The sequence below is a fragment of the Ovis aries genome, chromosome 6 (assembly GCF_016772045.2).
Source record: "Ovis aries strain OAR_USU_Benz2616 breed Rambouillet chromosome 6, ARS-UI_Ramb_v3.0, whole genome shotgun sequence".
NCBI lineage: Eukaryota > Metazoa > Chordata > Mammalia > Artiodactyla > Bovidae > Ovis > Ovis aries.
Window position 1 is genome coordinate 116,584,598 of NC_056059.1, and position 26,184 is coordinate 116,610,781.

General features: G+C 43.2%; 1 protein-coding gene and 1 non-coding gene across 27 annotated transcripts in view; one reads left to right on the plus strand and one right to left on the minus strand.

The window, feature by feature from the left end:
• Positions 1–26,184, minus strand: part of ADD1 (adducin 1) — a 99,838-nt gene that overhangs the window by 50,537 nt on the left and 23,117 nt on the right. For 20 of the 26 annotated variants that reach the window (XM_060417702.1, XM_042251701.2, XM_042251706.2 and 17 more), the window contains one exon: positions 1–26,184. This exon is cut by the window's right edge. The exons of 5 other annotated variants lie outside the window; for them this stretch is intronic. In XM_060417702.1, the coding sequence (XP_060273685.1) occupies positions 1–37 (37 nt within the window). In that variant the 5' untranslated portion in view covers positions 38–26,184. One more of the 26 variants, XM_060417704.1, reaches the window with a different exon arrangement.
• Positions 4,919–5,022, plus strand: LOC114115432 (U6 spliceosomal RNA). Its single transcript, XR_003589775.2, has one exon. It is a non-coding gene; the product is annotated as a U6 spliceosomal RNA (small nuclear RNA).

The window sequence follows — 26,184 nt, forward strand, 5'->3', positions numbered from 1 at the left end:
CTGGTTTATCTTTGGGTCCTCCCACGCGCGACACCATCTCTCAGTCACGGCTGCCGCTGCTGCTGCTAAGTCGCTTCAGTCATGACCCCATAGACAGCAGCCCACCAGGCTCCCCCGTCCCTGGGATTCTCCAGGCAAGAACACTGGAGTGGGTTGCCATTTCCTTCTCCAACTCAGTCAAGGTAGATTTTAGCAAAGAGGCCTCTGGGTAGGCTGACATCGCTTACTGCAGAGGGGAGGCCTCCTCCCTTTTTGACTTCCAAGGAGCCTTTCTGGGCATGTGCAGTCAGGGAGGGCCCCCGACTTCGAAAAAGAGCGATATGTGCTTTCTCTCTTCTCTGGACAGGCCTCCGCTCTCCTCCCTCTCACTACTTTGGAATGTCTGTCTGTCCACAGGGGAGGAACTCCGGCCCCTCAGCCAGGGGCCCATCCAGCCCCCGCCTCAATCTGCTTGGCGTCCTTATGCAGGCGGGACCTCGGGACACAGACTCGACTACAGGGGGAAGGCCGTGTACAGAGGCCCCTCACCGTCTCAGAAGGAACCTGCCCTGCTGACACCCTGACCGGGCACGTCTGGTTTCCAGAACTGAGACAATAACCTCCTGGTTCCAGTCGCCCAGGCTGTGGGGCTATTCATGGCAGCCCCGGGACACTGAGAGAGGGCCGCCAGGAAAGCTTCACAGGAGAGATGCTTTTAGAGCTAAGTGGTACTTCCAGGTTGGCTTGGGGCAGTAGGCAGTCACCTGGTCAATGAACATCTCTGGGAGGGCTCCGTAAGGTTTGCACCCAGAATGAAACAGGACACACTCAATTAAACAGAAGCTGGTCTCACCAAAAAAAAGGGGGGGGGTGGGCAGCTAATGAGGTGATGTGCATGTTAAATAGCTGGATCGTGGGGATCATTTCACAACGCAGATACACATCAAATCATCACGCTGTATACTTTAAACATATTACAGGCAAATATACCTCAATAAAGCCAGAAAAAACGCATGGAACAAAACAAAGTGGCGCCTTCGCTGGAAAGAGTGACAAGACTTTAAACCAGTTTGGCGGAGCTAACACTGAAGGCTGAGCCCAGTGCAGCACAGAAAGTCCACACCCTGCCCGGCGCCTCGGTGGGGAAGCAGAAGGGACAAACAAGTCCCCATCAGAAATTCATTCCAAATCCTCAGAAACCTTCCACTGTGGAAGGGGTGCTCAGCCAGGCAACGAAAGGGGAAGCTCTAGCACCCCCTGACAAAGGAGCCCCCTCCCAAGAGCGACAGAGCACCAGCACAGCGAGCCGCACCCCCACGGCCTACCTGGCTGCTGGCCCACGCCCCGCAGAGGACAGACACCTGCCTTCTGGTTAAGACTCCTCTTCACAGCTTCAGGGAGCTCTGTGCCCTGCCTGGGGGCCCGCGGCTCACTGAAAGCCTTTAAGTACTCTGATCAGATCCCTTCTATTCCTGGGTCTCCAGATGTTCCCCTGGAGACGGAACTGCTCAAAAGTTCAAGATAAGCTCTGCTTACTAAGTGGTAATCACTGATCTAATATTCACTTTTTACATGTATTAACTCATTTTCCCTACAGATAAGGAAACTGAGAGGCACGAAGCAGTGAAGAGCCGATAGCAGGGTTACTGGGATCTTAACTCAGGCTGCCTGGCACCAGGCCACCTGCTTTTAACACTACCACACATTAACCTCTCACCCTCACGGGTCCACAAGCTCAAATTTGAAAAAAATGAAAGGGTAAAATTGAATCAAAGCAGTGCTGCCTAGCCGAGCTACCTACTCTCATACTCGTTCCAATGAGGAAATATCTGGGTGGGCCCTCTTGCTCCTCTGCTTTAGGATGAATGATTTAACAGGTTCCCAGCTTGAATCTCCCACACTCTGCAACATTTTTACAGTTACACAGCTGCTGTTTTCCTCTGCTGTAGCATTTAATCAATTTTTTGGTGTATTACAGAGATTCCAGTCACTTGCTGAAGGTCACACAGCCATGGTGGAAAAACAAGACTCTTAAATTAAGACTGTGCTTTAAAGACTGCACTCTCATTGCTTCTGCTAAACAGCCCTTCTGTGCGGAGGAAAGGATTCTCCCCTCTATGGACAGTAATGGGCAGAGGACAGACCCCTGGGTTAGGTATCAGTGGTTAGTCCCACTAGTTCCACCGTATAATTTCAACACTTAGGAAGTCCTCACCTATTAAGTAAAAATACCTTCTTAACTTAATGGTTAAATGAGAAAATGTATCTGAAAGCACCTAAGGGAAAAAAACAATAAAACAGGATAGAGGCTCGTCATCATCTCCATGACTCACAAACTCCATACCAAATATTCCCCAAATCCAGCTGAGGAAAATGCAAGGGATGAGAAGAGTGACCGATGCGTGAACTGGGCGAGGACAGCGCCACGGGCCACCGCAGAGGGCGTGCTTCCACAGAGACTAGCTCACTCCGACAGCCCTGCGGGAGTTCCTGAGGCCTCGAGATAAGTAAGCAGCCACTCAGAACCTGAACCCAAGACCACCGGTTCCAAACGCCACGCTCACCCACAGCTGCCACACAGGAAGTCACAAGGTGGACAATGGCCAAGAGCAGGCAGCACACTGGAGTCTAACCACCCCACCAATGGCCCCACAACAGGCCTCAAAACAATCTAAGTGGGTGAACGGTGGAGAGGAATATAAAATCACTTTCTGCTGGGAGCCAGCTCGGGAGATCCCACCCATGACAAGGTCATGCGGAAGACACCTGACGAGCAAGATGGATCAGGACTTGAGGGACCCCCTGGACCTGCTCGAGCATCTGTCCCAAAAACCAGAATCTGTCTGTCTTACTATTTTATATCTTTCACCAACTCTTCTGACATTAACAGGGGGCTATCCCCGATCACCTTTTTCTGCAAAAAGTTAACTTAGGGCTTTAGTGAATAAGTCTCCTGGACATGATAGGAGTGTTTGAATTCAAACCCCTCTGATGGCTTTCTAGCATGCCCGACAGGTTTATCCAGACTCTTGAAGCTACGCATGTGATTGTTTACAGCCTCCCAACCGTGAGAGGCACGGGAAGCCTAAAACATTCTAAAAATATACAGCCTTTCGAAGAGTTAAAAACTGTTAGAGTAGTGCTGGTGTAGGATTTCACTGCTGAGCCAATGCTTGCTGCCAAGTTCCCATATCCCTTATCCATTGTGCACCTGGGAGTGCATTAGTTAACATAGTTGGAATGTAAGAAAAACAAGTAGTAGCCTTGGAATTAACCACATCAGACCTCTGAGCTAATAAGTTCTTTCTTTGATGTAACCCACTGCACCTTTGCTCCATGAGAATGTAACTCTGTTTGGTATTTTCTGAGGCTGACACAGATTAGAGGTATAAAGAAAAAACACTTCAAGGGAAAAGAAGTTTTTTGGTTGATCAATACGTATCAAGGAAAGAGTCATAAAATGTTAACAGGCCTCCTGGCCAGAAGATAATGTACACAACATAAGACCCTTGTTTATGGGAAAGATTTGCAGAAAAATCCTGGTTTCGGTAAGGGCAAAACTGCTGGCATGTTTGGGCTGACTCTCCATGACCTTGCATCTTTCATTACCCTCTATGTACAACTCAGGGTATAAAAGCTCCTTTTGAAAATAAAGTTACGGGCCTCGCTCACCAAAGCTTGGTCACCCCATGTCACTCTTTCATTTCCTTTCACCAATGCCATCCGTCCTGAGGGCATCCCTGGACTCTGCTGAGGCTGGACCCCAGCAACTTTCCATTACTAATTTCATAAAATTCTGCTAAATTCACTAAATTACTAAACTCACGAAATTCATCCAAGCAAACAAAAAAAACGCTATTTGAAGTAACACCCATTACTTCCAATAGCACGTGAGCAAATATTAGCCAGGATACTCTTAAGTGCTTTCAAGAAGTAACTTCACAAAGGAAACTACAGTTCAGACTTCATGAGAGGAATCCAGGAGAAATAATCTCATGTGTTCCTGTTGTTAAGTCGCTAAGTCATGTAAAACTCTATGAGACCCCATGGGCTGCAGCATGCCAGGCTTCCCTGTCCTTCACCACCTCCCAGGTATCTCACAAATTAGCAAATAACTACCCCTCCACAGGAGGGTCTCCACCACAGTTCCTATACCAATGCACATATTCTGAGATGTTCATGCCCAGAACACATGCAGGAAAAAAAAGAACTCGACTCTACCCTCTGGCCACGCCAACCACTGTCTCTCTTTAGTTCCTTCATGACAGTGGTAACCATCCTTCAGCTCCGTTGCTAGTGTCATTTTCTTGGCTGTATCTTTCCTGAGGCAATGACTTTCAAAATTTACAGTTTAACTGAAACGAAACATTTTCTCAATTTAATTCCATGAGGGCATGGAATTTTATCTTTCCAGGAAGAAGGAGGAAGGTAGCAAAGCTTGGCAGGGCTGTAAGTAAGGAAGATTAAAACACCACAAAAACAAGCAAGCAGCTTTTTCAGAATTTAATGGTCAGTAACTAAATGTTCCAATTTGTGAAGTAACTGGTTCTGTGGAAGACAAATGATAAAAGAAAGCTTTGAAGGAATTACTCAGCCGAGACTTATAAACCAAGAACAACAAAACTGTTGAGAATGCTAAGATACACATACTCTGTCCACACAGACACTGGAACATGAGCGCTTCGTCAACTCTGGGACTTCTGAAAACGGTGTCAGCTTTCCCACTTTAGAGTGAGGCAGGAAGTACTTAAAATCACAAGAATCAGTCTCAGTAAAAATCTGCCACAGGTTTACTCTCTGAAAAGTATTAATATTTATATCAGCTGATAGAGACTGAAAACCCTTTATACTATGAAATAATTATGAGCACACAAATTCTTAGTGGTCTCAATTTCACAAAAATAAGGATATACTATTAAGTGAAAAAAAGCAAGGTACAGTGCTCACTTCAGCAGCACATATACTGAAACTGGACCGACCCAGAGATTAGCATGGCCTCTGTGCAAGGACGGCACACAAATTCATGAAGTGTTCCACATTTTCAAAAAAAGCAAGATAAGAGAACAGCGTATCTAGAGTTCCTCTTGCGGCAGGAGGAAGGATAAGAAAAACACTCAGATTTGCTTGTATTTGCAAAAAGAAATATAGGAAGAAATGACTAGAAATTTAAGATGGTGGTGTGTACTTTTAAGGAATGGAGGGATCCGGGCAGATGAAGGATAGAGAAGGCCAGCAGAGTCCTTGTTGTACAAATATACATTTTTTAAAGTTAAATTCATAAAAAGAAAAAGTTTAAAAATAAAACACCATAAAGCACATAAATAAAATCCTAAGCATCCCTGAAGGTATAAATCAACAGCATACACAGTTATCTTGTACTTCCAGCAGGGTAATGACATCAAGCATCTGTCTTGAAGTTTTATACTTTGATATATAGTCTGTTGGGCACCTACTGACCTGGGCAGTTCATCTTTCAGTGTCACCTCTGAATGATCATGACTAGGTCAGGGCATCTGGAGAAATATCAATAACCTCAGATACGCCAATGGCACCGCCCTTATGGCAGAAAGCGAAGAGGAACTAATAAGCCTGTTGATGAAAGTGAAAGAGACTGAAAAAGTTGGCTTAAAACTCAACATTCAGAAAACTAAGATCATGGTATCTGGTCCCATTACTTTATGGCAAATAGATGGGGACACAATGCAAATAGTAGAGAGTTTATTTTGGGGGGCTCCAAAATCACTGCAGATGGGGACTGCAGCCATGAAAATAAAAGATGCTTGTTCTTTGGAAGAAAAGCTGTGACCAAACTAGACAACATTTCCAGTGGTCATGTATGGATCTGAGAGTTGGACTATAAAGAAAGCTGAGCGCCGAAGAATTGATGCTTTTGAACTGTGGTGTTGAAGAAGACTCTTGAGAGTCCTTTGGACTGCAAGAGGTCCAACCAGTCCATCCTAAAGGAGATCAGTCCTGGGTGTTCATTGGAAGGACTGATGCTGAAGCTGAAACTCCAATACTTTGGTCACCTGATGTGAAGAACTGACTCATTGGAAAAGACCCTGATGCTGGGGAAGACTGAAGGTGGGAGGAGAAGGGGACAACAGAGGATGAGATAGTTGGATGGCATCACCGACTCGATGAACCTGAGTTTGATTGAACTCCAGGAGTTGGTGATGGACAGGGAAGCCTGGCGTGCTACAGTCCATGGGGTCGCAAAGTGTCAGACACAACTGAGCGACTGAACTGAACTGATATATACTGTTAAGTATTTTAGCAGGGTGGCCCTATCCTGACTTTCAGGTGATAAAATGTAGGTTCTAAAGAGACTGTCTTATCTCAAGGTAGAAATATTAACCAAACTTTCAAGTGAGTTAAGAAAGTATTCCGTTAATGAGCCCCTTATAGTCAGTCTTCCAAAATGATTCTGTTCACATCAGAAGTATTTATGACTGAATATCTCTTTAAATCAGTACTGGCTCCACTGTGCAGCCACTGCTTATTTCCAACTTACCGAAAGCAATGGAGTTCTTGGCCTCTAAACAGGGCGTTTCATCCCATAAGGAATCAACGGAATATGAAGTACCTCCCTTCCCAAGTTAGGGAATGACAGGCAAGATTTACTGCTGAAGAACAGGGCACTCAGCACACTGGCCTTGAAGTCCGAAGTTATGAGGGAAATACAGTCGTCTTATCCGTTCCGAAAGCCGACCAGGTCTTCCACATGTCCAGTCTAAGCATCTCACACTGCGGGCTGGCGCACAGGAGGTGCTTGGTAACAGTGTGAGAGCCTGAAGAGCTGCAGGCAGCGCAGCAGGCCTGAGGACCCTGAGAGCCTTCCTGACGCAACGCTGTCAGGATCTCCGTGGTAGCTTAAACCTAACCCCTTCATTTCAGAACTAGGAGACTGAGGCTCAGAAGCAGCAGCAGACGGCCCTGGGCACACTGGGAATCACGGGCAGAGAGCAGCGACTTGGTGTGTCTGAGTCAGGCTGAGGGCAAGCCGGAGGTCCACTGGGCTGCTTACCGCTAGACCCTGAACTTCTGAAGTCGCTTAGCTTCTCTCTGGACATCAGTTTCATCACCTATAAATGGATGCTGCCATGGAAACCTCAAGGGCTATGATAAAAATCAGAAATGCTACTTAGAGAGTATTTAGCAGTGTTTGCCAGTGGACACACATAAAAGGGCGGCTATGATTACTGGACAAGGCTGGGTCCAAAGTGTCCTGGTCAGGTTTTATGGACATTCCACAACACCAAATTCCTTCTTGCTTGCTTTATTTTTACTGTTGGTGAAAAATAACTGAAAATTTCAGACACCTATGACAACTACAGCTGGTTTCAAAAACATATTACACGATACTGTCTTGTATGTATAGTTTCTCATTGTTCTTACCACCATAGGAATTTCCTATGTTAACATCCAAAACACTTCTGAAGGCTTTAATAATTCCAAATGATATTTGAAGGGGAAAATCATGAAGGTCTTAAACTGAATGAAATGGCCTAATTTTCATTTTCTCATAATATGGAAAAATGGCCAAAACCAACTGAAACAAAGGAAAATTATGCATCAAACTGCATATATTTTATTAGTCTTTATTTAATCAAAATGTGCTGTTTCAACAAACACAGCACTACTGAGGTAGAGGGGAGATTTCCAACTCTGACAGGCTCCGTCCACATTTGGGCCACAGAAGCTACAGACCCCAGAAATGACTTTTCAAACGCGACTGAAAGTAGAAGCCGAAGGACGTCCTCAGTGAGTGCCCACTGAGCTCCTTTTGCTGCTGTTCAGTCGCTAAGCCGTGTCCAACTCTGCAACCCCGTGGGCTGCAGCACGCCAGGCTCCTCCGTCCTTCTCTACCTTCTGGAGTTTGCTCAAACTCATGTCCACTGAGCTGGCAATGCTATCCAACCATCTCATCCTCTGTCGCCCCCTTCTCCTCCTGCCCTCAATCTTTCCCAACATCAGGGTCCTTCCAGTAAGTCAACTCTTCACATCAAGTGGCCAAAGTATTGGAGCTTCAGCTTCAGCATGAGTCGTTCCAATGAATATTCAGGACTAATTTCCTTTAGGATGGACTGGCTGGATCTCCTTGCAGTCCAAGGGACTCTCAAGAGTCTTCTCCAACCACAGTTCAAAAGCATCAACTCTTTGGCGCTCAGCCTTCTTTACTGTCCAGCTCTCACACTGATACATGACTACTGGCTATACGGACCTTTGTTTGCACAGTGATGAATGCCTCTGCTTTTTACTATGCTGTCTAGGTCTCTCCTATCCACAGAGCAAGCGTCTTTTAATTTCATGGCTGCAGTGGTTTTGGAGCCCAGGAAAATAAAATCTGTCACCGCTCCCACTTTTTCCCCAACTATTTGCATGAAGCAATGGACCACATGGCATGATCTTAGTTTTTTGCTCCTACCATGAAGCTAACACAGGCCAGGCACTGTGTTAGCTTCAATCTGGATGCTTGGAGACTCGATGCACAGAACAATCTCTGCCTTCAGGAAACATGCACTCGCAGAGGGGCCAGGCAGCAGGAGAGCTGCACAAACAACTTACACAGTGCCACGGGCAGGGGACGGGGAGGGTGGGGGTGGGGCGGTCAGTGGCAGCATTAAGACAGGGCTCCCGAGGTGGCATCAGAGGCGGTGAGAGTGACAGGCACTCCAGTAACAGCTACAGCCAGGCCAGGAGTGAAGAGTAGCTTTGTTTGGGAGTGGGAAAAGGGGATGAAAGTAAATCTGCTTATCATCATTTTCTTTAAGGACTGAGATATTTCAGTTACGTCTTGGTAAATAAGCAAAAAAAGATATTAACACTAGGAGGGGCCTTCATACCCATGTCCAAAACAGAACTCTTAATCGTGCCCCAGCCTAGCCTCCCTGCCTAGACTCAAACTCCTCTAACACATTCTCCATAAAAACACAATCAAATCAGGCCCTCCTCCTACCTGATTCCTATCAGTGACTTCCCACAGTCCCTGAGTAAATCTGAACGGCTGATGCCAGCCAGCAGGGACCTTTCCAGCTAGGGCCCAGCAATCTTTTTGCCTCCCTGTCCCAGATAAACTGGCTTCCTTTTTCTGCAAAAACACCCAGCTCCTTCCTGCCTCGGAACCTTTAGACCCTTCTCTGCCCAGAACAAATTTACTTTAGCTACTTTGAGCACCTTACTCCTTATCAGTCAGGATTCAGGTCAAATTTCACATCCAAGTTTTGAGAAAAGTTTCCCTCACTGCAAGCTTTAGAGCAGCCCCTCTTCCCAGCTCCCTCACCTCACCCAGGGTTTTCTTCCCTCTCAAGGCATTCATCTGTACTTTCAGAGTACAGACTCTGGACTTCCACTGCTTGAGTGCAAACTCCAGCTCAGCCATGTACTGGCTCTGCAGTTGTTCAGTGGCTAAGCTGCGCGACTCTTTGCAACCTCATGGACTGACACTGGCACGCCAGCTCCCCCGTCTTCACTATCTCCCCGAGGTTGCTCAAACTCATGTCCATTCAGTCGTTGATGCCATCCAACCATCTCATTCTCTGCTGTCCCTTCTCCTGCCTTCAATCTTTCCCAGCATCAGGGTCTTTATGTGACTCAGCTCTCCCCATCAGGTGGCCAAAGGATTGGAGCTTCAGCACCAGTCCTAACAATGAATATTCAGGGTTGATTTGCTTTAGGACTGACTGGTTTGATCTCCTTGTGTCCAAGGGACTCTCAAAAGTATTCTCCAAAGAAGAAAATAAAAGGGGGGGAGGGTAGTCTTCTCTAGCACCACAATTTGAAGCATCAATTCTCAGGGCTCAGTCTTCTTCATAATCCAACTTGCATCCACACATGCCTACCGGAAAAATCACAGCTTTGACTGTACAGACCTTTGTCAGCAGAGTGACGACTCTACTTTTTAATACACTGTCTAGATTTGCCATAGCATTTTTTCCAAGGAGCAAGAGTCTTAATTTCATGGCTACAGTCAGCATCTGCAGTGACCTTGGAGCCCAAGAAAATAAAATCCATCACTGCTGCCAATTTTTCCCCTTCTATCTGCCATGAAGTGATGGGACTCAATGCCATGATCTTCGTTTTCTTTTCAATTTTATTTATTTTTTAAACTGAAGGATAACTGCTTTACAGAATTGTGTTGGTTTCTGCCAAACAACAACATGAATCACCCATAGGTATATATATGACCCCTCCCACTTGAACCTCTCTCCCAGCTCCCTCTCCGTCCCAGATCTTAGGTTTTTTGAATGTTGAGTTTTAAGCCAGCTTTTTCACGCTCCTCTTTTACCCTCATCAAGAGGCTCTTTAGTTCCCTTTCGCTTTCTGCCATTAGAGCAGTACCATCTGCCTATCTGAGGTTATTGATATTTCTTCCAGCAATCTTGATTCCAGCTTGTGGTTCATTCAGACCATCATTCCGCCTGACGTATTCTGCATATAACTTAAATAAGCAGGGTAAACTCCTTTCCCAATTTTGAACGAGTTTGTTGTTCCATATCTAGTTCTAACTGCTGCTACTTGACCTGCATACAGGTTTCTCAGGAGGCATGTAGGTGGTCTGGTATTCCCATCTCTTTAAGAATTTTCCACAGTTTCCTGTGATCCACACAGTCAAACGCTTTAGCATAGTCAATGAAGCAGATATTTTTCTGGAATCCATTGCTTTTTCAATGACCAAAATGGATGTTGGCAATCTCATCTCTGGTTCCTCTGCATTTTCTAAATTCAGCTTGAACATCTGGAAGGTCTCAGTTCACATACTGTTGAAGCCTGGCTTGAAGGATTTTGAGCATTACTCTGCTAGCGTGTGACCTGAGTACAACTGTGTGGTAGTCTGAAAATCCTTTGGCACCACTTTCTTTGGAACTGGAATGAACACTGACCTTTTCCAGTCCTGCGGCCACTGCTGAGTTGTCCAAATTTGCTGGCACACTGAGTGCAGCACTTTCACAGCATCATCTTTCAGGATTTGGAACAGCTCAGCTGGAATTCTATCACGTCCACTAGCTTTGTTCCTAGTGGCACTTCCCAAGGCCCACTTTTCTTCATATTCCAGGATGTCTGGCTCTAGGTGAGTTACCACACTATATGGTTGTCCAGGTCTTTAATACCTTTTCTGAATAGTGCTTGTGTGTATTCTTGCCACCTTTTCTTAATCTCTTCTGCTTCTGTTAGGTTGCCCTTTCTCTCCTTTATTGTGCCCATCCTTGCATGAGATATTGCCTTGGAATCTCCATTTTCTTGAAGAGATCGCTAGGCTTTCCCTTTCTCTTCTTTTCATTGTTCACTTAAGAATGTTTTCTTCTCTCTCCTTGCTGTTCTTTGGAACTCTGCGATCTGTTGGGAATATCTTTCCCTTCCTCCTTTGCCTTTTGCTTTTCTTTTCAGCTATCTGTAAGGCCTCCTCAGACAACCACTTTCTCTTCTTGCATTTCTTTTTCTTGGGGATGGTTTTGGCCACCACCTCCTGTACAATGTTACAAACCTCCATCCACAGTTCTTCAGGCACTCTATCAGATCTAACCCCCTGAATCTATTCATCACCTCCACTGTATAATAAGGGATTTGATGTAGGTCATACTTAGTCTAGTGGTTTTCCCTACTTTCTTCAATTTAAGTCTGAATTTGGCAATAAGGAGTTCATGATCTGAGCCACAGTCAGCTCCCGGCCTTGTTTTTGCTAACTGTATAGAGCTTCTCCATCTCTGACTGCGAAGAATATAATCAAGCTGATTTCAGTATTGACCATCTGGTGATGTCCATGTGTAGAGTGATCTCTTGTGTTGTTGGAGGAAGGTGTTTGCTATGACCAGTGGGTTCTCTTGGCAAAGCTCTGTTAGCCTTTGCCCTGCTTCATTTTGCACTCCAAGGCCAAACTTGCCTATTACTCTACGTATCTCAATTTTCTACTTTTGCATTCTAGACCCCTCTGATGAAGAAAACATCGTTTTCTGGCATTAGTTCTAGAAGGTCCTGTAGATCTTCACAGAACCAGTCAACTTCAGCTTCTTCAGCATTAGTGGTTGTGGCATAGACTTGGATTGTTGTTGAATGGTTGGAATGGTTTAGATGTCGAATGATTTGGAATCAGTGAACTAAAATGGATGGGAATGGGTGAATTTAATTCAGATGACCATTACATCTACTACTGTGGGCAAGAATTCCTTAGAAAAAAATGCAGTAGCCCTCGTAGTCAACAAGAGTCTGAAATGCAGTACTTGGATGCAGTCTCAAACAAGACAGAATGATCTGTTAGTTTCCAAGGCAAACACGCTGTAAGCTTAGGTAAATTTGTAAATTTCCTTGATCTCACCTTCCACATCTGAACTAAGGAGGCTAACAAACGTGCCCCCGCATAGTGTGCAAAATGTCTAGCATGAATGTCTGACCAACTAACTACACACTAACACACTAAGCGTCAGTTCTTAGCGCTCCCTTCAGAAATTCACTGTCTCCCCGATTAGAATGCAGCCTCTCCAGAGAAGAGGAGACTTACCTCTCTCACTCACTACCGTCTGCACAAGGCTGACACCTAGGAGGCCCTCGATAAACATACACTGAGGAGCAAATACACACTCAGGTCTCACATTTGGGACTGGCAATGCTAATCTAAGTCTGAATTCCAGAGGTATCTGACTGTAAGAAAAGTCATCACTTTGCCCCATTCAATCAAAACTGACGTATGACCAAGAGACTCTGGGGATACAAGCAGTTAACCAAACAAACTCCAAATCTCAGTCCACCACTCACAAGGAAGTTCCAGGCTGCAAACCAAGAATCTGTGTGTCAAACTGGGTTTTATGTTTCAAGTTACCTGGGTATTATGTTTCTAAGAATTACGTCAATTCCCAAAGTTGGCAGACAAAACTAAAGCTGTATCTGTCTCTAGCTGACTGATTTTGGAGACTCAAGCAAGGATAACTCCCAAGGTCAAGAATTAAGAAAAGGAGAATTCTAGACTCATGGTACTAGAGGCCCAGAAAGACTGCAGAGACCCAGCCAAGCAGGTCAGGAAGCATACGCTGACCAGACATACTGAGTGTAGACAATTCTATACAGACTTCGCACAGAGGTCACGCTACAATCACATGAGGAAGGACCAACCACATGAGCCTAAGATGAGAATGTTTTCACCTTGAATCGACACTCAGCCAAGCAATACTATCACTGTTAACCAGAATGTGACCCAGTTTTGAAATGATCAAATAGACTGTTCTTTCCCAAGTATGTTATACTGCGGGTCTAGGAAAACCTAGGCACTTTGGCCTTGCAGCCTGACCTTCTGGGGTTAATAAAGGAGAAAAATGGTCCATTTAATCAACTGTTCAATCCAAAGCCTCAAATGAATAATCATGCTTCATTTACTTAGAGGAGGCAATTCTCCTCAGGGCCCGTAAGTGTGACAATACCTCAAAATGATTTCCACACAACAGTTCAGAACATTCTGAAAAGCTACAGCATACTTTTGAGTGAACATCAACATTTTAGGATTCACTGAACTAAAATGGACCAGACTGAGTGAATTTAATTCAGATGACCAGTCTATCTACTACTGTGGGCAAGAATACCTTAAAAGAAATGGAGTAGCCCTCACAGTCAACAAGAGAGTCCAAAATGCAGTACTTGGGTGCAAAATCAAAAACAAGAGAATGATCTCTGTTCATTCCCAAGGCAAACCATTCACTATCACAGTAATCCAAGCCTATGCCCCAACCAGCTGAAGAAGCTGAAGTTGAACGGCTCTATGAAGATCTACAAGACCTTCTAGAACTAACACCAAAAAAAGATGTCCTTTCCATCACAGGGGACTGGAATGTAAAAGCAGAAGCCAAGAGATACCTGGAGTAACAAGTTTGGTCTTGGGAGAACAAAATAAAGCAAGGCAAAGGCTAACAGAGCTTTGCCAAGAGAACCCACTGGTCCCAGCAAACACATTCCTCCAGCAACACAAGAGATCACTCTACACATGGACATCACCAGGAATCAGCTTGATTATACTCTTTGCAGCCAAAGATGGAGAAGCTCTATACAGGCAGCAAAAATAAGACCTGGAAGTTGACTAGCTCAGATCACAAACTCCTCATTGCCAAATTCAGACTTAAATTGAAGAAAGTGGGGGAAACCACTAGACCATTCAGGTGTGACCTAAATCAAATTCCTTAATGATTATACAATGGAAATGACAAACAAATATAAGGGATAGAGTTCCTGAAGAACTATGGACGGAGGTTTGTGACATTGTGCAGGAGGCAATGACCAAAACCATCCCCAAGAAAAAGAAATACAGAAAGGGAAAATGGTTGTCTGAGGAGGCCTTACAAAGAGCTGAGAAAAGAAGAGAAGCTAAAAGCAAAGGAGAAAAGGAAGGATATACCCATTTGAATGCAGAGTTCCAAAGAATAGCAAGGAAATATAAGAAAGCCTTCCTCAGTGATCAATGCAAAGAAACAGAGGAAAACAACAGAATGGGAAAGACTAGAGATCTCTTCAAGAAAATTAGAGACACCAGGGGAACACTTTGTACAAAGATGGGCTCAATAAAGAACAGGAACAGTGTGGACCTAACCAAGCAGAAGATATAAGAACAGGTGGCAAGAATATAAAGAACTATACGAAAAAGATCTTCATGACCCAGATAACCTCGATGGTATGATTACTCCCCTAGAGCCAGACATCCTGGAATTCGAAGTAAAGTGGGCCTTAGGAAGCATCACTATGAACAAAGCTAGTGGAGGTGACGGAATTCCAGCTGAGCTACTTTCATCCTAAAAGATGATGCTGTTAAAGTGATGCACTCAATATGCCAGCAAATTTGAAAACTCAGCAGTGGCCACAGGACTGGAAAAGGTCAGTTTTCATTCCTATCCCAAAGAAAAGCAATGCCAAAGAATGTTCAAACTACTGCACAACTGCACTTATCTCACACGCTAGCAAAGCAATGCCCAACATTCTCCAAAACAGGCTTCAACAGTACGTGAACCAAGAACTTCCAGATGTTCAAGCTGGATTTAGAAAAGGCAGGGGAACCAGCAATCAAATTGCCAACATCCAATGGATCATAGAATAAGCAAGAGAATTTCAGAAAAAACATGTACTTCTGCTTCACTGGCTATGATAAAGCCTTTGACTAGGTGGATCACAATAAACTGTAGAAAATTCTTAAAGAGATGGGAATATCAGACCACCTTACCTGCCTCCTGAGAAGAATCTGTATTCAGGTCAAGAACCAACAGTTAGAACCAGACAAGGAACAATGGACTGCTTCCAAATTGGGAAAAGAATACATCGATGGTATATACTGTCACCCTGCTTATTTAACTTCTATGCAGAGTACATCATGTGAAATGCCGCACTGGATAAAGTACAAACTGGAATCAAGATTGCTGGGATAATATGGATAATATCAATAATCTCAGATATGCAGATAACACCACCATTATGGTAGAAAAAAAAGAGCAACTAAAGAGCCTCTTGATGAAAGTGAAAAGGAGAGTGAAAAAGCTGGCTTAAAATTCAACATTCAGAAAACTAAGATCGTGGCATCTGGTCCCATCGTTTCATGGCAAATAGATGGGGAAACAGTGGAAACACAAGAGGTTTTATTTTCTTTGACTCCAAAATCAGTGCAGGTGGTGATCACAGTCATGAAATTAAAAGATGCTTGCTCCTTGGAAAAAAGCTATGACCAACCTAGACAGCATATTAAAAAGCAGAGCTATTACTTTGCTGACAAAGGTCCATCCAGTCAAGGCTGTGGTTTTCCAGTAGTCATGTACGGATGTGATAGCTGGATCATAAAGAAAGTTGAGCACCGAAGAATTGATGCTTTTGAACTGTGGTGTTGGAGAAGACTCTTGAGAGTCCCTTGGATAGCAAGGAGATCAAACCAGTCTATCCTAAAGGAAATTAATCCTGAATATTCATTGGAAGGACTGATGCTGAAGTTGAAGTCCCAATACTTTGGCCACCTGATGCGAAGAACTGACTCACTAGAAAAGATCCTAATGTTGGGGAAGATTGAGAGCAGGAGGAGAAGGGGATGACAGAGGATGAGATGGTTGGATGGTATCATGGACTCAATGGATCTGAGTTTGAGCAAGCTCTGGGAGATGGTGATGGACAAGGAAGGCTGGTGTGCTTCAGTCCATGGGGTGTAAAGAGTTGGACACAACTGAGTGATTGAACTGAACAGCATATTTTAACAAGCCAATAAAAATACAAAGCACTCTCAAATAACTGCAACAGGATAAATAAAATAACCCCCAAATGTTCGGTTCAGTTCAGTCTCAAGAGTCTTCTCCAACACCACAGTTCAAAAGGATCAACTCTTTGGCGCTCAACTTTCTTCACAGTCCAACTCTCACATCCATACATGACCACTGGAAAACCATAGCCTTGACTAGATGGACCTTTGTTGGCAAAGTAATGTCTCTGCTTTTCAATATGCTATCTAGGTTGGTCATAACTTTCCTTCCAAGGAGCAGGCATCTTTTAATTTCATGGCTGCAATCACCATCTGCAGTGATTTTGCAGCCCCCCAAAAATAAAGTTTGACACTGTTTCCCCATCTATTTCCCATGAAGTGATGGGACCGGATGCCATGATCTTCGTTTTCTGAATGTTGAGCTTTAAGCCAACTTTTTCACTCTCCTCTTTCACTTTCATCAAGAGGCTTTTAGTTCCTCTTCACTTTCTGCCATAAGAGTGGTGTCATCTGCATATCTGAGGTTATTGATATTTCTCCCAGCAATCTTGATTCCAGCTTGTGCTTCCTCCAGCCCAGCGTTTATCATGATGTATTCTGTATGTAAGTTAAATAAGCAGGGTGACAATATACGGCCTTGACGTACTCCTTTTTCTATTTGGAACCAGTCTGTTGTTCCATGTCCAGTTCTAACTGTTGCTTGCTGACCTGCATATAGGTTTCTCAAGAGGCAGGTCAAGTGGTCTGGTATTCCCATCTCTCTCAGAATTTTCCACAGTTTATTGTGATCCACACAGTCAAAGGCTTTGGCATAGTCAATAAAGCAGAAATAGATGTTTTTCTGGAACTCTCTTGCATTTTCGGTGATCCAGCGGATGTCGGCAATTTGATCTCTGGTTCCTCTGCTTTTTCTAAAACCAGCTTGAACATCTGGAAGTTCACGGTTCACGTATTGCTGAAGTCTGGCTTGGAGAATTTTGAGTCTTTTAAAAAATCCTAGTGTGGGACCTTGCCTAGAGTGGAAGCTCAAAAAACAGTTGTTAAATGAAACAGTATAAACTGGAAAAGAAAGTTTACAGCATAAGTAACTCTCCACATGGGTTAGGATAGGATGAAATAAAAAGTTTCAGTTCCTTTTTAGCTCACATACTCTGAAAAGGAAGCAGAGGTATAGAAAAGTGTCCCTTATTTGATGGAGCGGAAGTGGCTGCTTTATTTGGTATCTCTCTGATTAGCAGGAAAGGATGAATGCTTTTCATATGTTTATTTACATCTGAAATTTCCATTACTATCTATTAATTTCTCTGTCCACCTGCCTATCTATTGAAATCGTGATGTATTTATTCCTACAAATTTGAATTAAACTATATATTTACAATGACCTTTTGTCATATTTGACATTTCCAGACTATTATCTTCCATAGTTTTATTTTTCAATGAGCAAACATTTTAGCATTTTAATATTTTGGTCTGCAAACCTCTTCCTTCGAATTCTTCTGCTTTTAAATAGAAAGTTATTCCTTCATTGGCACATGTATGAGAAACTGTTCCAAGACAGTTTTAGGAATTCTCTCTGATAAACAATATTTTGCTTTTTCTCTACAGTCTCTATAATTTTCAGCATCTTTCCTGAATCCATTTGGAGTTTACTGTGATGGCTCTTTCCCAGTGACCTCACTGCCTTCTCTCTGGAGACTGAGGGCTATGCTTCTCCCTCCCCACCAGGCCCAATGGTGACCGTTTCAGCTCCGCACCAGCAGCACCCGCTACTGTCTTATCATCTTCACTGTCAACTTTTTCACCTCAGTTTCCTCATTTGTAATAAAATATGTTCAAATCATATTTCAAGGCTATTGGGACAAATTAGAAAAAATAAGTGTAAACTATCTCCTACAATGTCTGGCACAGTGAGTACCCGACAAGCAGGAAATATTTTAATTATCTAATATCTGATGAGAATGTGAAAGCAGTTGCTAAAAAGGTTCATTTCAAAAGCTTCAAGAACGTTAAGTTTAAGCAACTAAAAATAAAAATACATTAATTAAAAACATTCTATTAAAACTACTATGTTCTGTCAACACATGGAGCACAAATAAAGAAGTGAAGCTTCTCACTCTAACTCAATTTCTAAATCAATTCTGTAGTGTAGGGTACTGAAAGAGACTTGGGTGTGGTTTTAAAAACAACTCTGGGTGAGGCAGCCAAAGATAAGCCAACCAACCATCTGTTCAACTGAACAAATTCAACTGAACTGTAATGCACCCTATTCTGTTTATATTTCCAAAATCTGAGAGAGAATACTGATACACAAAACATCTGGTTTGGGTCTTCATAAAAATTCCGCTAGCCTCTCAATGCTGATTAATAAATGTACTCAATTCATATCTAGAGTAGAGACCCTCAAGCCAAGCTTCCCGGGTTCTGATCCCAGTTTACCATTTTCTAGCTGCATAACCTTTAGCCACATTTTTAATCTCTCTATAAACTTCCCAAGTGGCTCAGTGATAAAGAATCCGCCTGCCAATGCAGGAGACGCAGGAGAGGGGGGTTCGATCCCTGGGTGGGGAAGATCCCCTGTATAAAGAAATGGCAACCCACTCCAGTGTTCTTGCCTGGAAAATCTCATGGACAGGGAGTCTGCAGGCTACAGCCCATGGGATCACAAAGAGCCCAACACAACTAAGCAACTGAGCACACACACGCGCCCTACACGTCAGTGTCTTCACCTGCCAGTGGGAATGACGGCATTATCTACTTCCTTACGACTAAATGAGTTAATGTATGTCAAATGCTTCATACAGTGCTTGGCACACAGTAAATAGAACAAATGGCTGTTGTTGTTGCTCATTACTATTATTTCAAGCAGCATTAGCATCTTTAAAGACTGACTGAGGGCCTCCTTGGTAGCTCAGTGATAGAGTCCACTTGCCAATTCAGGAGACGGCGGTTTGATCCCTGGTCCAGGAGGATTCCACATCTGTGGCGCAGCTAAGCCCAGGCAGCACAACTACTGAGCCTGTGCTCCCGAGTCTGGGAATCACAGCTACTGAGCCCATGTGCCACAAGTACTGAAGCCTGCGTGCCTTAAGAGACCCCAACAGGAGGAGCCGCTGCAAGGAGAAGCCTGCCGCCACCATTAGAAACTAGCCCCTGCTCGCCACAACTGGAGAAAAGCCCTCACATCAACGAAGACCCAGCGCAGCCAAGAATAAATAAATAAAAGCTATATACACATTTTTAAAAAAACGCTAGAAGAGCATCCTGCGATGGGCCCTGCCTCCTCAGCGCAGGCACAGGAGCACACCGCAGCGCCACTGTCGGCTCCTCTCACAGGTGTGCCGCTGCTCTGCACTGTCAATTTTCTATACAGTTCCTAGACTTCAAGCTTACTGAAGCAGGGAGCTATTAAATGCTTCACCTTCCAAAACGCCCAACACAACTCTCTAAACACAGATTTTAAACAATGCTGACTAAATCAACATAACAGACATAAAGAGCGGTGAGACAAAACCTTGTGAGTACACATTTTCAGCACCAGAAGGAACTTGAGAAACCACGTGATCATTTTATAGATGAAAAAACTGCACACACGACTTCAGCCAAGTCTCATATGCTGGTCAAGCTGTAGCTCACTCTTTCCTGTACCAAAAACAACTCCACTGACCTTTAAACTGTGCATTTTAGAATCACCTCATACTAAACATCCTTTTCCTAAGTTTTATACCAATACGCAACCACTATTCCCATTACTAACAAATACCATTTGGAGAGCTCAAGTAAGAAATAAATTTTTAGAGTCCCCACCACTCAAATAAGATGTTTCACACTATTATTTTCTAAATATTATTTGCATGTGAGATATACATAAAACCTCGAAGGGCAAAACAACAACTACAGCTGTAACAGCCAAAACCTTGAGACTGAAACCAGAACTCTGAATTGGAATCACTCACAGAAAGTGACACGACCAGAAGTCAAATGACAAAATCTCAGTTGGTAGAGGCAAAAAAAGGAGCAGCTGATGAGCTGAACTCTATCAGGGAGTGGAAATGGTCTCAGGATGAATAACCTTGGGTCACAGTAGAAGAAAACAAAATCATCTCAGGAGAAAACATCCTCAGGTTATCCCGCAGGCTAAGATCAACCAAATATGGGGTTCAAGTTAAAAATTCAATAAACCCAAAAACAATCTCCATAAGTGACAATCACTGAAGAAATAAATATCTTATAGGTCAGGGCCCTCAAAGACTTCAGATACTAGAATTACCAAACAAGACACAGAATAACTATGTATGAAGTGCTTAAAAATAAATTAATCATAAATACGACAATCCCCAGGGACTATCTAAAATAAACAAGAAGAGCTGAAAAAGAAACCGAACAACTTTTAGAAATGAGATAACTTAGAAACAAAAAAGTTTAATCAACAATGAATTAATAGCAGCTTCCATACAAACAGGAATCAGTGAATTAAGAGACAGATTTGAAAAGAAATTAACCAGAGAATAAGCACAGAGAGACAAGGAGATGCAAATCACGACAGAAGACAGAATAAGGAATGCAGAGGGGACGCTGGCAATCCTGCGAGCAGAAAGGCTCGAGTTCACCGATGTCAAGCAAAGTAATATCTGCCTCATAAATACTGTAATCATGCTGCACAATAGCTAAGGCAAAAAAGTCTTCTCTAAAAGCAGACAAAGGGAAAAAAAGACATCACCTACCTAGGAATAACAGTCAGACTATCAGCAAACTTGTAACAGAAACAACAAAAGTAGAGAACCTATTCCAAGGGAAATACCTGTCAATCTAGATTTCCATACCGAGCAAGACTATTTTTGGAGAATGCCTATGAGATAATGTCATTGCAGATAAACAAAAACAGAGTTACTACCTACAAACCTACAGTAAAGGAGTTTCTAACGAAGAAAAGGGATTCTCTGGTGGCTCAGACGGTAAAGAATCTACCTGCAACGCAAGAGACCTGGGTTTGATCCCTGAGTCAGGAAGATCCCCTGAAGGCAATGTCAACCCAGTCCAGTATTCTTGACTGGAGAATGAAGAAAAAAATGATCCCAGGGTAAAAATCAGAAAAGCAGTAAGCATCATGTGTAAAGAAACTGCTAAATGTGAAAGCAAATCTAAAAATGTTTTTGAAAAATATAATGATGATGCTGTCCAATGTAGGAGTTTAAAAAAAAAAAGGCTAGACTAAAATATTGGACAAAGTAGCAAGTAACTTGATCACTGGATTTAACTGGAATTAAAGTATTTCAATGTCTTTGTTTTGTCTGATAGTGGAATATGAAACTAATTTCACTTTGTTAAATATGCATGGCAAAATTTCAAGGACAACCATGAAAAGAACATAACAGATTATGTAACTTCCAAACCAACAAGGAGAATACATAATGAAAAACAAGCCAAACAACCTGGTTGTTCAAAAAGGCAAGAATGGAGGTGGGGGGAATTACAAATAGAAGACAAATTGTAAGATGACAGAAAAAGTACAAATCTATCAGAATCACAATAAATGGAAATGCTGTTACACCAGTTAAAAGACAGATATAATAATACCCACTGTGGTAGGTTTGGTGATGATCCCCAGAGAAATCAGTCCTAATCCCTGTTACCGATAACCTTACTTTATGCTGCAAAGATTCTGGAAATGTAATTAAGGTACTGAGAACGGTGAGATTATCCTGAATTACCTGGATGGACCCTAAATGCAATCACCAGCATCCTTACAAAAAGGAGGCAGACAGAGATGCTGGCTACAAAGACAAGAGAAGAGGGCAGTCTGACCAGGACCTCAGAGAATGGGGGGATGCCGCTACAGCCAAAGAACGCTGCAGCCGTTAGACTCAAGAACAATCTCTCTCCACTGCAACCTGAGAGGAGGTATGTTCCCATCAACACAGATTTTGGCTGGGTGATACTGGTTTTGGATTTCTGGCCTCCAGAACTGTAAGAGAAAATTTCTCTTATTTTAAAGCACCAAGTTTGGGGTAATCTGTTAAAGCAACCACAGAAAAAGTAACTAATATAATCATAAAACATAAGAACAGAACATAAAAAGTTTGAAAGTGAATGGATGAAAATATGCATACCAAACAACCAACCAAAAGAAAGCTGGAATATCTATATTAATGTTGAGAGAAGAAAGACCCTGGAAAAGAAAACCACTTTAGAATGGTAGTGCCATTCTAAAAAGTGATTTAAAAAAAATTTCAACAAAATATTCACATATATATATATGCCTAATAAAATGGTGTCAACACATATAAAGCAAAAACAGTGAAAACTCAGAAACTGAAAATCTACCATCATAATGGTGGGCTTCCCAGGAGGCTCAGTGGGAAAAGAACCTGCCTGTACTGCAGCAGACGTGGGTTCATTCCCTGGATTGGGAAGATCCCCTGCAGAAGGGAATGGCAGCCCACTCTAGCATTCTTGCCTGGAGAATCTCACGGACAAAGCAGCCTGGCAGGCTACAGTCCACAGGGTCACCAAGAGCTGGACACGGCTGAGCTGACTGAGCACGCGTGCATGCACCACCATGACAGGCGGTCTAACCCACAATGTAGAGAGTAACACCAAGTCATCAGCTGATTATTCACGGGCAGAACAGTAAAAAATCAGCAAACAGAAAAAAAGAACAATGTAATCGAAAGACAGAACCTTGCGGCTCCTTGCTCTCCAAAACAATTACATCTCACGGGAGTCCCCTGGTGGTCCAGGGGTTAGGATTCAGCACTTTCACGGCAGTGCCAGAACTGACCAGGGGAACTGAGATCCACGAGCCTCGCAGCAGGGTCAAAGTAAATAAACAAATATTTTGAAAATGACATCCTAAAAAAAATTCTTCTTTAGAATACTGTGAATGTTTAGTAAACATTCACCTCACATCTGGATGGAACTAAAAATCTCAACAAATTCCAGAGAATTGGTACATACAAAACATCACTCTGATCACAATGTAATTAAAACAAGTCAATAACAATCTTTTAAAACATATATATGGAAATTTAAAAGCACACTTTTAAATAATGTCAGGCCAAAGAAGAAATCATTATGAAAATCTGAATACACATAATAAAAATATTATACTTTGAAACTGCTGGGTTTACTAAAGACATACTTCTAGAGAAATGTATAGCCTTCAACGTTTCTACAGAAATAGACAGCCCTCAACACTTCTATTAAAAATAAGTATGCGATCAACTTCTAAGAAGTTAGAAAAAGAATAAACTCCAAACCACTTAGCAATCAAACTATGCTTTATATAATTTCTAATCCTTGAAACTACTCTGAAAATTAGATTATAGCTTAGATTCTATAGCTACAAATGTTCTGCTTATCTGAATTTAAAAACATGAACCAAATTCGCTGACCACCCAGTGGTTAGGCCTCAATGCTTTCACTGCTGGGGCCCAGGTTCAATCCCTGGTCAGGGAACTAAGATACTGCAATTCATCAGATGTGGCCAAAAAATAAAAAATAAAAGCACAATCTGTACGCTCCTTCAGGGGGGAAAAAAAACATACATCACGTATGACGTAACTCATGTATCCTTGCAACCCTCATTCCGTCTTGATTTTTACTGAGACTAAAGATGCCATCGTGGCTGTTTTCACAGCACAATAAAATCTGGGGTCAAGAGCTGAAATGACATACAAATAATTCATTTCAAAAAGGTACTGGCAACCTTCCATAGCTGTAGTCAGCAAACTGTGCGCTATTTTCCTGAGGATTCTACTTCACCCCAGTGCATTATGAAGACATCAAAATGGAAATTATCCACCAAGAAAAAGTAAAACATACTTTAAAACTCCTAGCTTTATTTTTATAAACTAGAAATAATAAAAATAACTGTGAGTGAGTGATATGAAACATTTCAATGATCTGGAGCGCGCTCCTGTCCCTACAGAGAAGCCCCTCGCAGGAGTCTCCGTGTCCTCATCCTCGTGGGCTTCCAACTCTCTGATCTGACGAGCCATGAGCCCTTGAAGTGCTCTGTTCCTGTTGTGTTTGATGCCCAATGCCCACCCAGTGCAACGCCTGGCACACTGAAGGCCTTTTTAAAAGTTCCATGAATTAATAAGTCTCCTAAATGTGACTACTATCATTACAAACTAGAAACAAACAAAATTCATACTATTACTGTCTGACAAAAAGCCGGAAATGTTTCCCTGAAGAAATTCTCTATTTTCCAAAATAATCAAACACCCTAGGCAGAAAGCAGAGCACATTCAGTATTCCAGACATTCTAGGTAAGGGACATTCCTGGTGGTGATGCTGTCAAAGCATCGAGTGTTTCAGTTCCCGGGGACAACTCTCAGAATAAACTTAGCATGTGGATGACGGGGTCACCCAGCTCCCCAACAACGGTCAACTATCTTCACATCTCTCCTATGAAAGTAAACACTCAGTCCTGAAGGGGGTTCATTCCATGAGACTCAGCAACACTTCTACCCTCCCTTCTTGACTGAAGTTCTGTGCAATAACAACCTATCACCTGGGAACAAGGCTGGACTCTTAACTGAAATATTCTTAAATCTTGGAAAGGACGGCTTAACCACTAAGTTCGTGCTAAGCTGCAAAGGCTTACAGCTGTAACAGACAAAATGATCTCTACACAGACACGTACTTAAAACAGAAAAAGCTGGGAGCAGCTAGTAACCGGGGCGCTGCTGCTTCTCTCCGCCTTCCCCTCCTCACACCTGCTTCTCCCTGGCCTGCACCCTGGGAGAGGGAAGGACAGGCCAGGCTCGCTGACAGCACGCCCACACGCCACGCGCGCTCAGAAGCCCCACTGCGGCCCCACAGCAACGCCAGGCAGACAAGACTGCTGCGGTCACTATTTCTGTTTCAACAGGAGGAAAAAAAACGAGTTCAGAGAATTTCACAACTTGATCAGGGCTATAAAGTTGAAGTGGCAAAATGCATCCAGATGCCATACCCCTAATACCCAGCACTGTACTAACAGTTAATTTAAGTTACTTCAGTGAGAATAAAAATGCCTAATGCAGTATTCACATTTTTACAGCTTTACTGGTATGTATTCACGTATCATACAATTCAGCAACTTAAAGTGCACAGTTCAGTGGGGTTTTGTATGACACATACAACCGTCATCACAATCTAATTTTATGACATTTTCAACACTGAAGAAGCCCCCCACACATTGACAGTCACTCCCCATTCCTATTCCTCCCCTCCCCCACCACCTCTTTCCCTGCTTCTTTCATTTAGCATAACGTTTCTAAGTTCAGCCATACTTAGCATGCATCAGTATTTCATTCCCTACTACTGGGTTTGTTTCCATGTTTCAGCTACTAATAATAATACTGCTATGAACATTCATGTACCAATTTTTGTGTAAATGCTTTTTCATTCAGCATTTGCATTTTCAAAGAGTTTTCACAACATGTGACAGAAAAAACAGGCTAGGCGCAGTTACATGACTTCGTCACGCAGTGCTGGGTAACCCTCAGGGACCCTGCAGGAAACTCACACCTCCTGACTGTAGAGCTGCTCCCTCCTTAGCAGCACACTGCTGGTCTCCTCCACAAGCCACGTCAAGCAACAGCATGCAGATGCGAAAACCTGCTTCTCAGGAGAGGCGCTCCCTGAATCATTCCCGATGAGCCAAACCATAAGGCAAATTTAAATTAAGCCTTACCAAATTAAGAGATGGGGAGAACAGTGTCAGAGGCAGGATATTCTAAAGGGCCCTCCCAAAGGACAGCTCCTCCTCCTATGGATACATAGAAAGTTGCCAGCTACAGACACACAGGGAGCCAGCATCTGGCCCCTGAGGGCGCCCAGCTGTTATCTGCATGTGCCTGTGGGATTGATCCCAACCTCAGCCTGAGGCCCACAGACCCCCGGAGCTCCCAAGGCCTCGGTGCAGAGCTGAAAAGGGGACAGCATTTGGGGGCACACATTTCTATGGTTAATTGTATAAACCCCTTTTCTAACCTCCTGAAACAGTTTCTAGG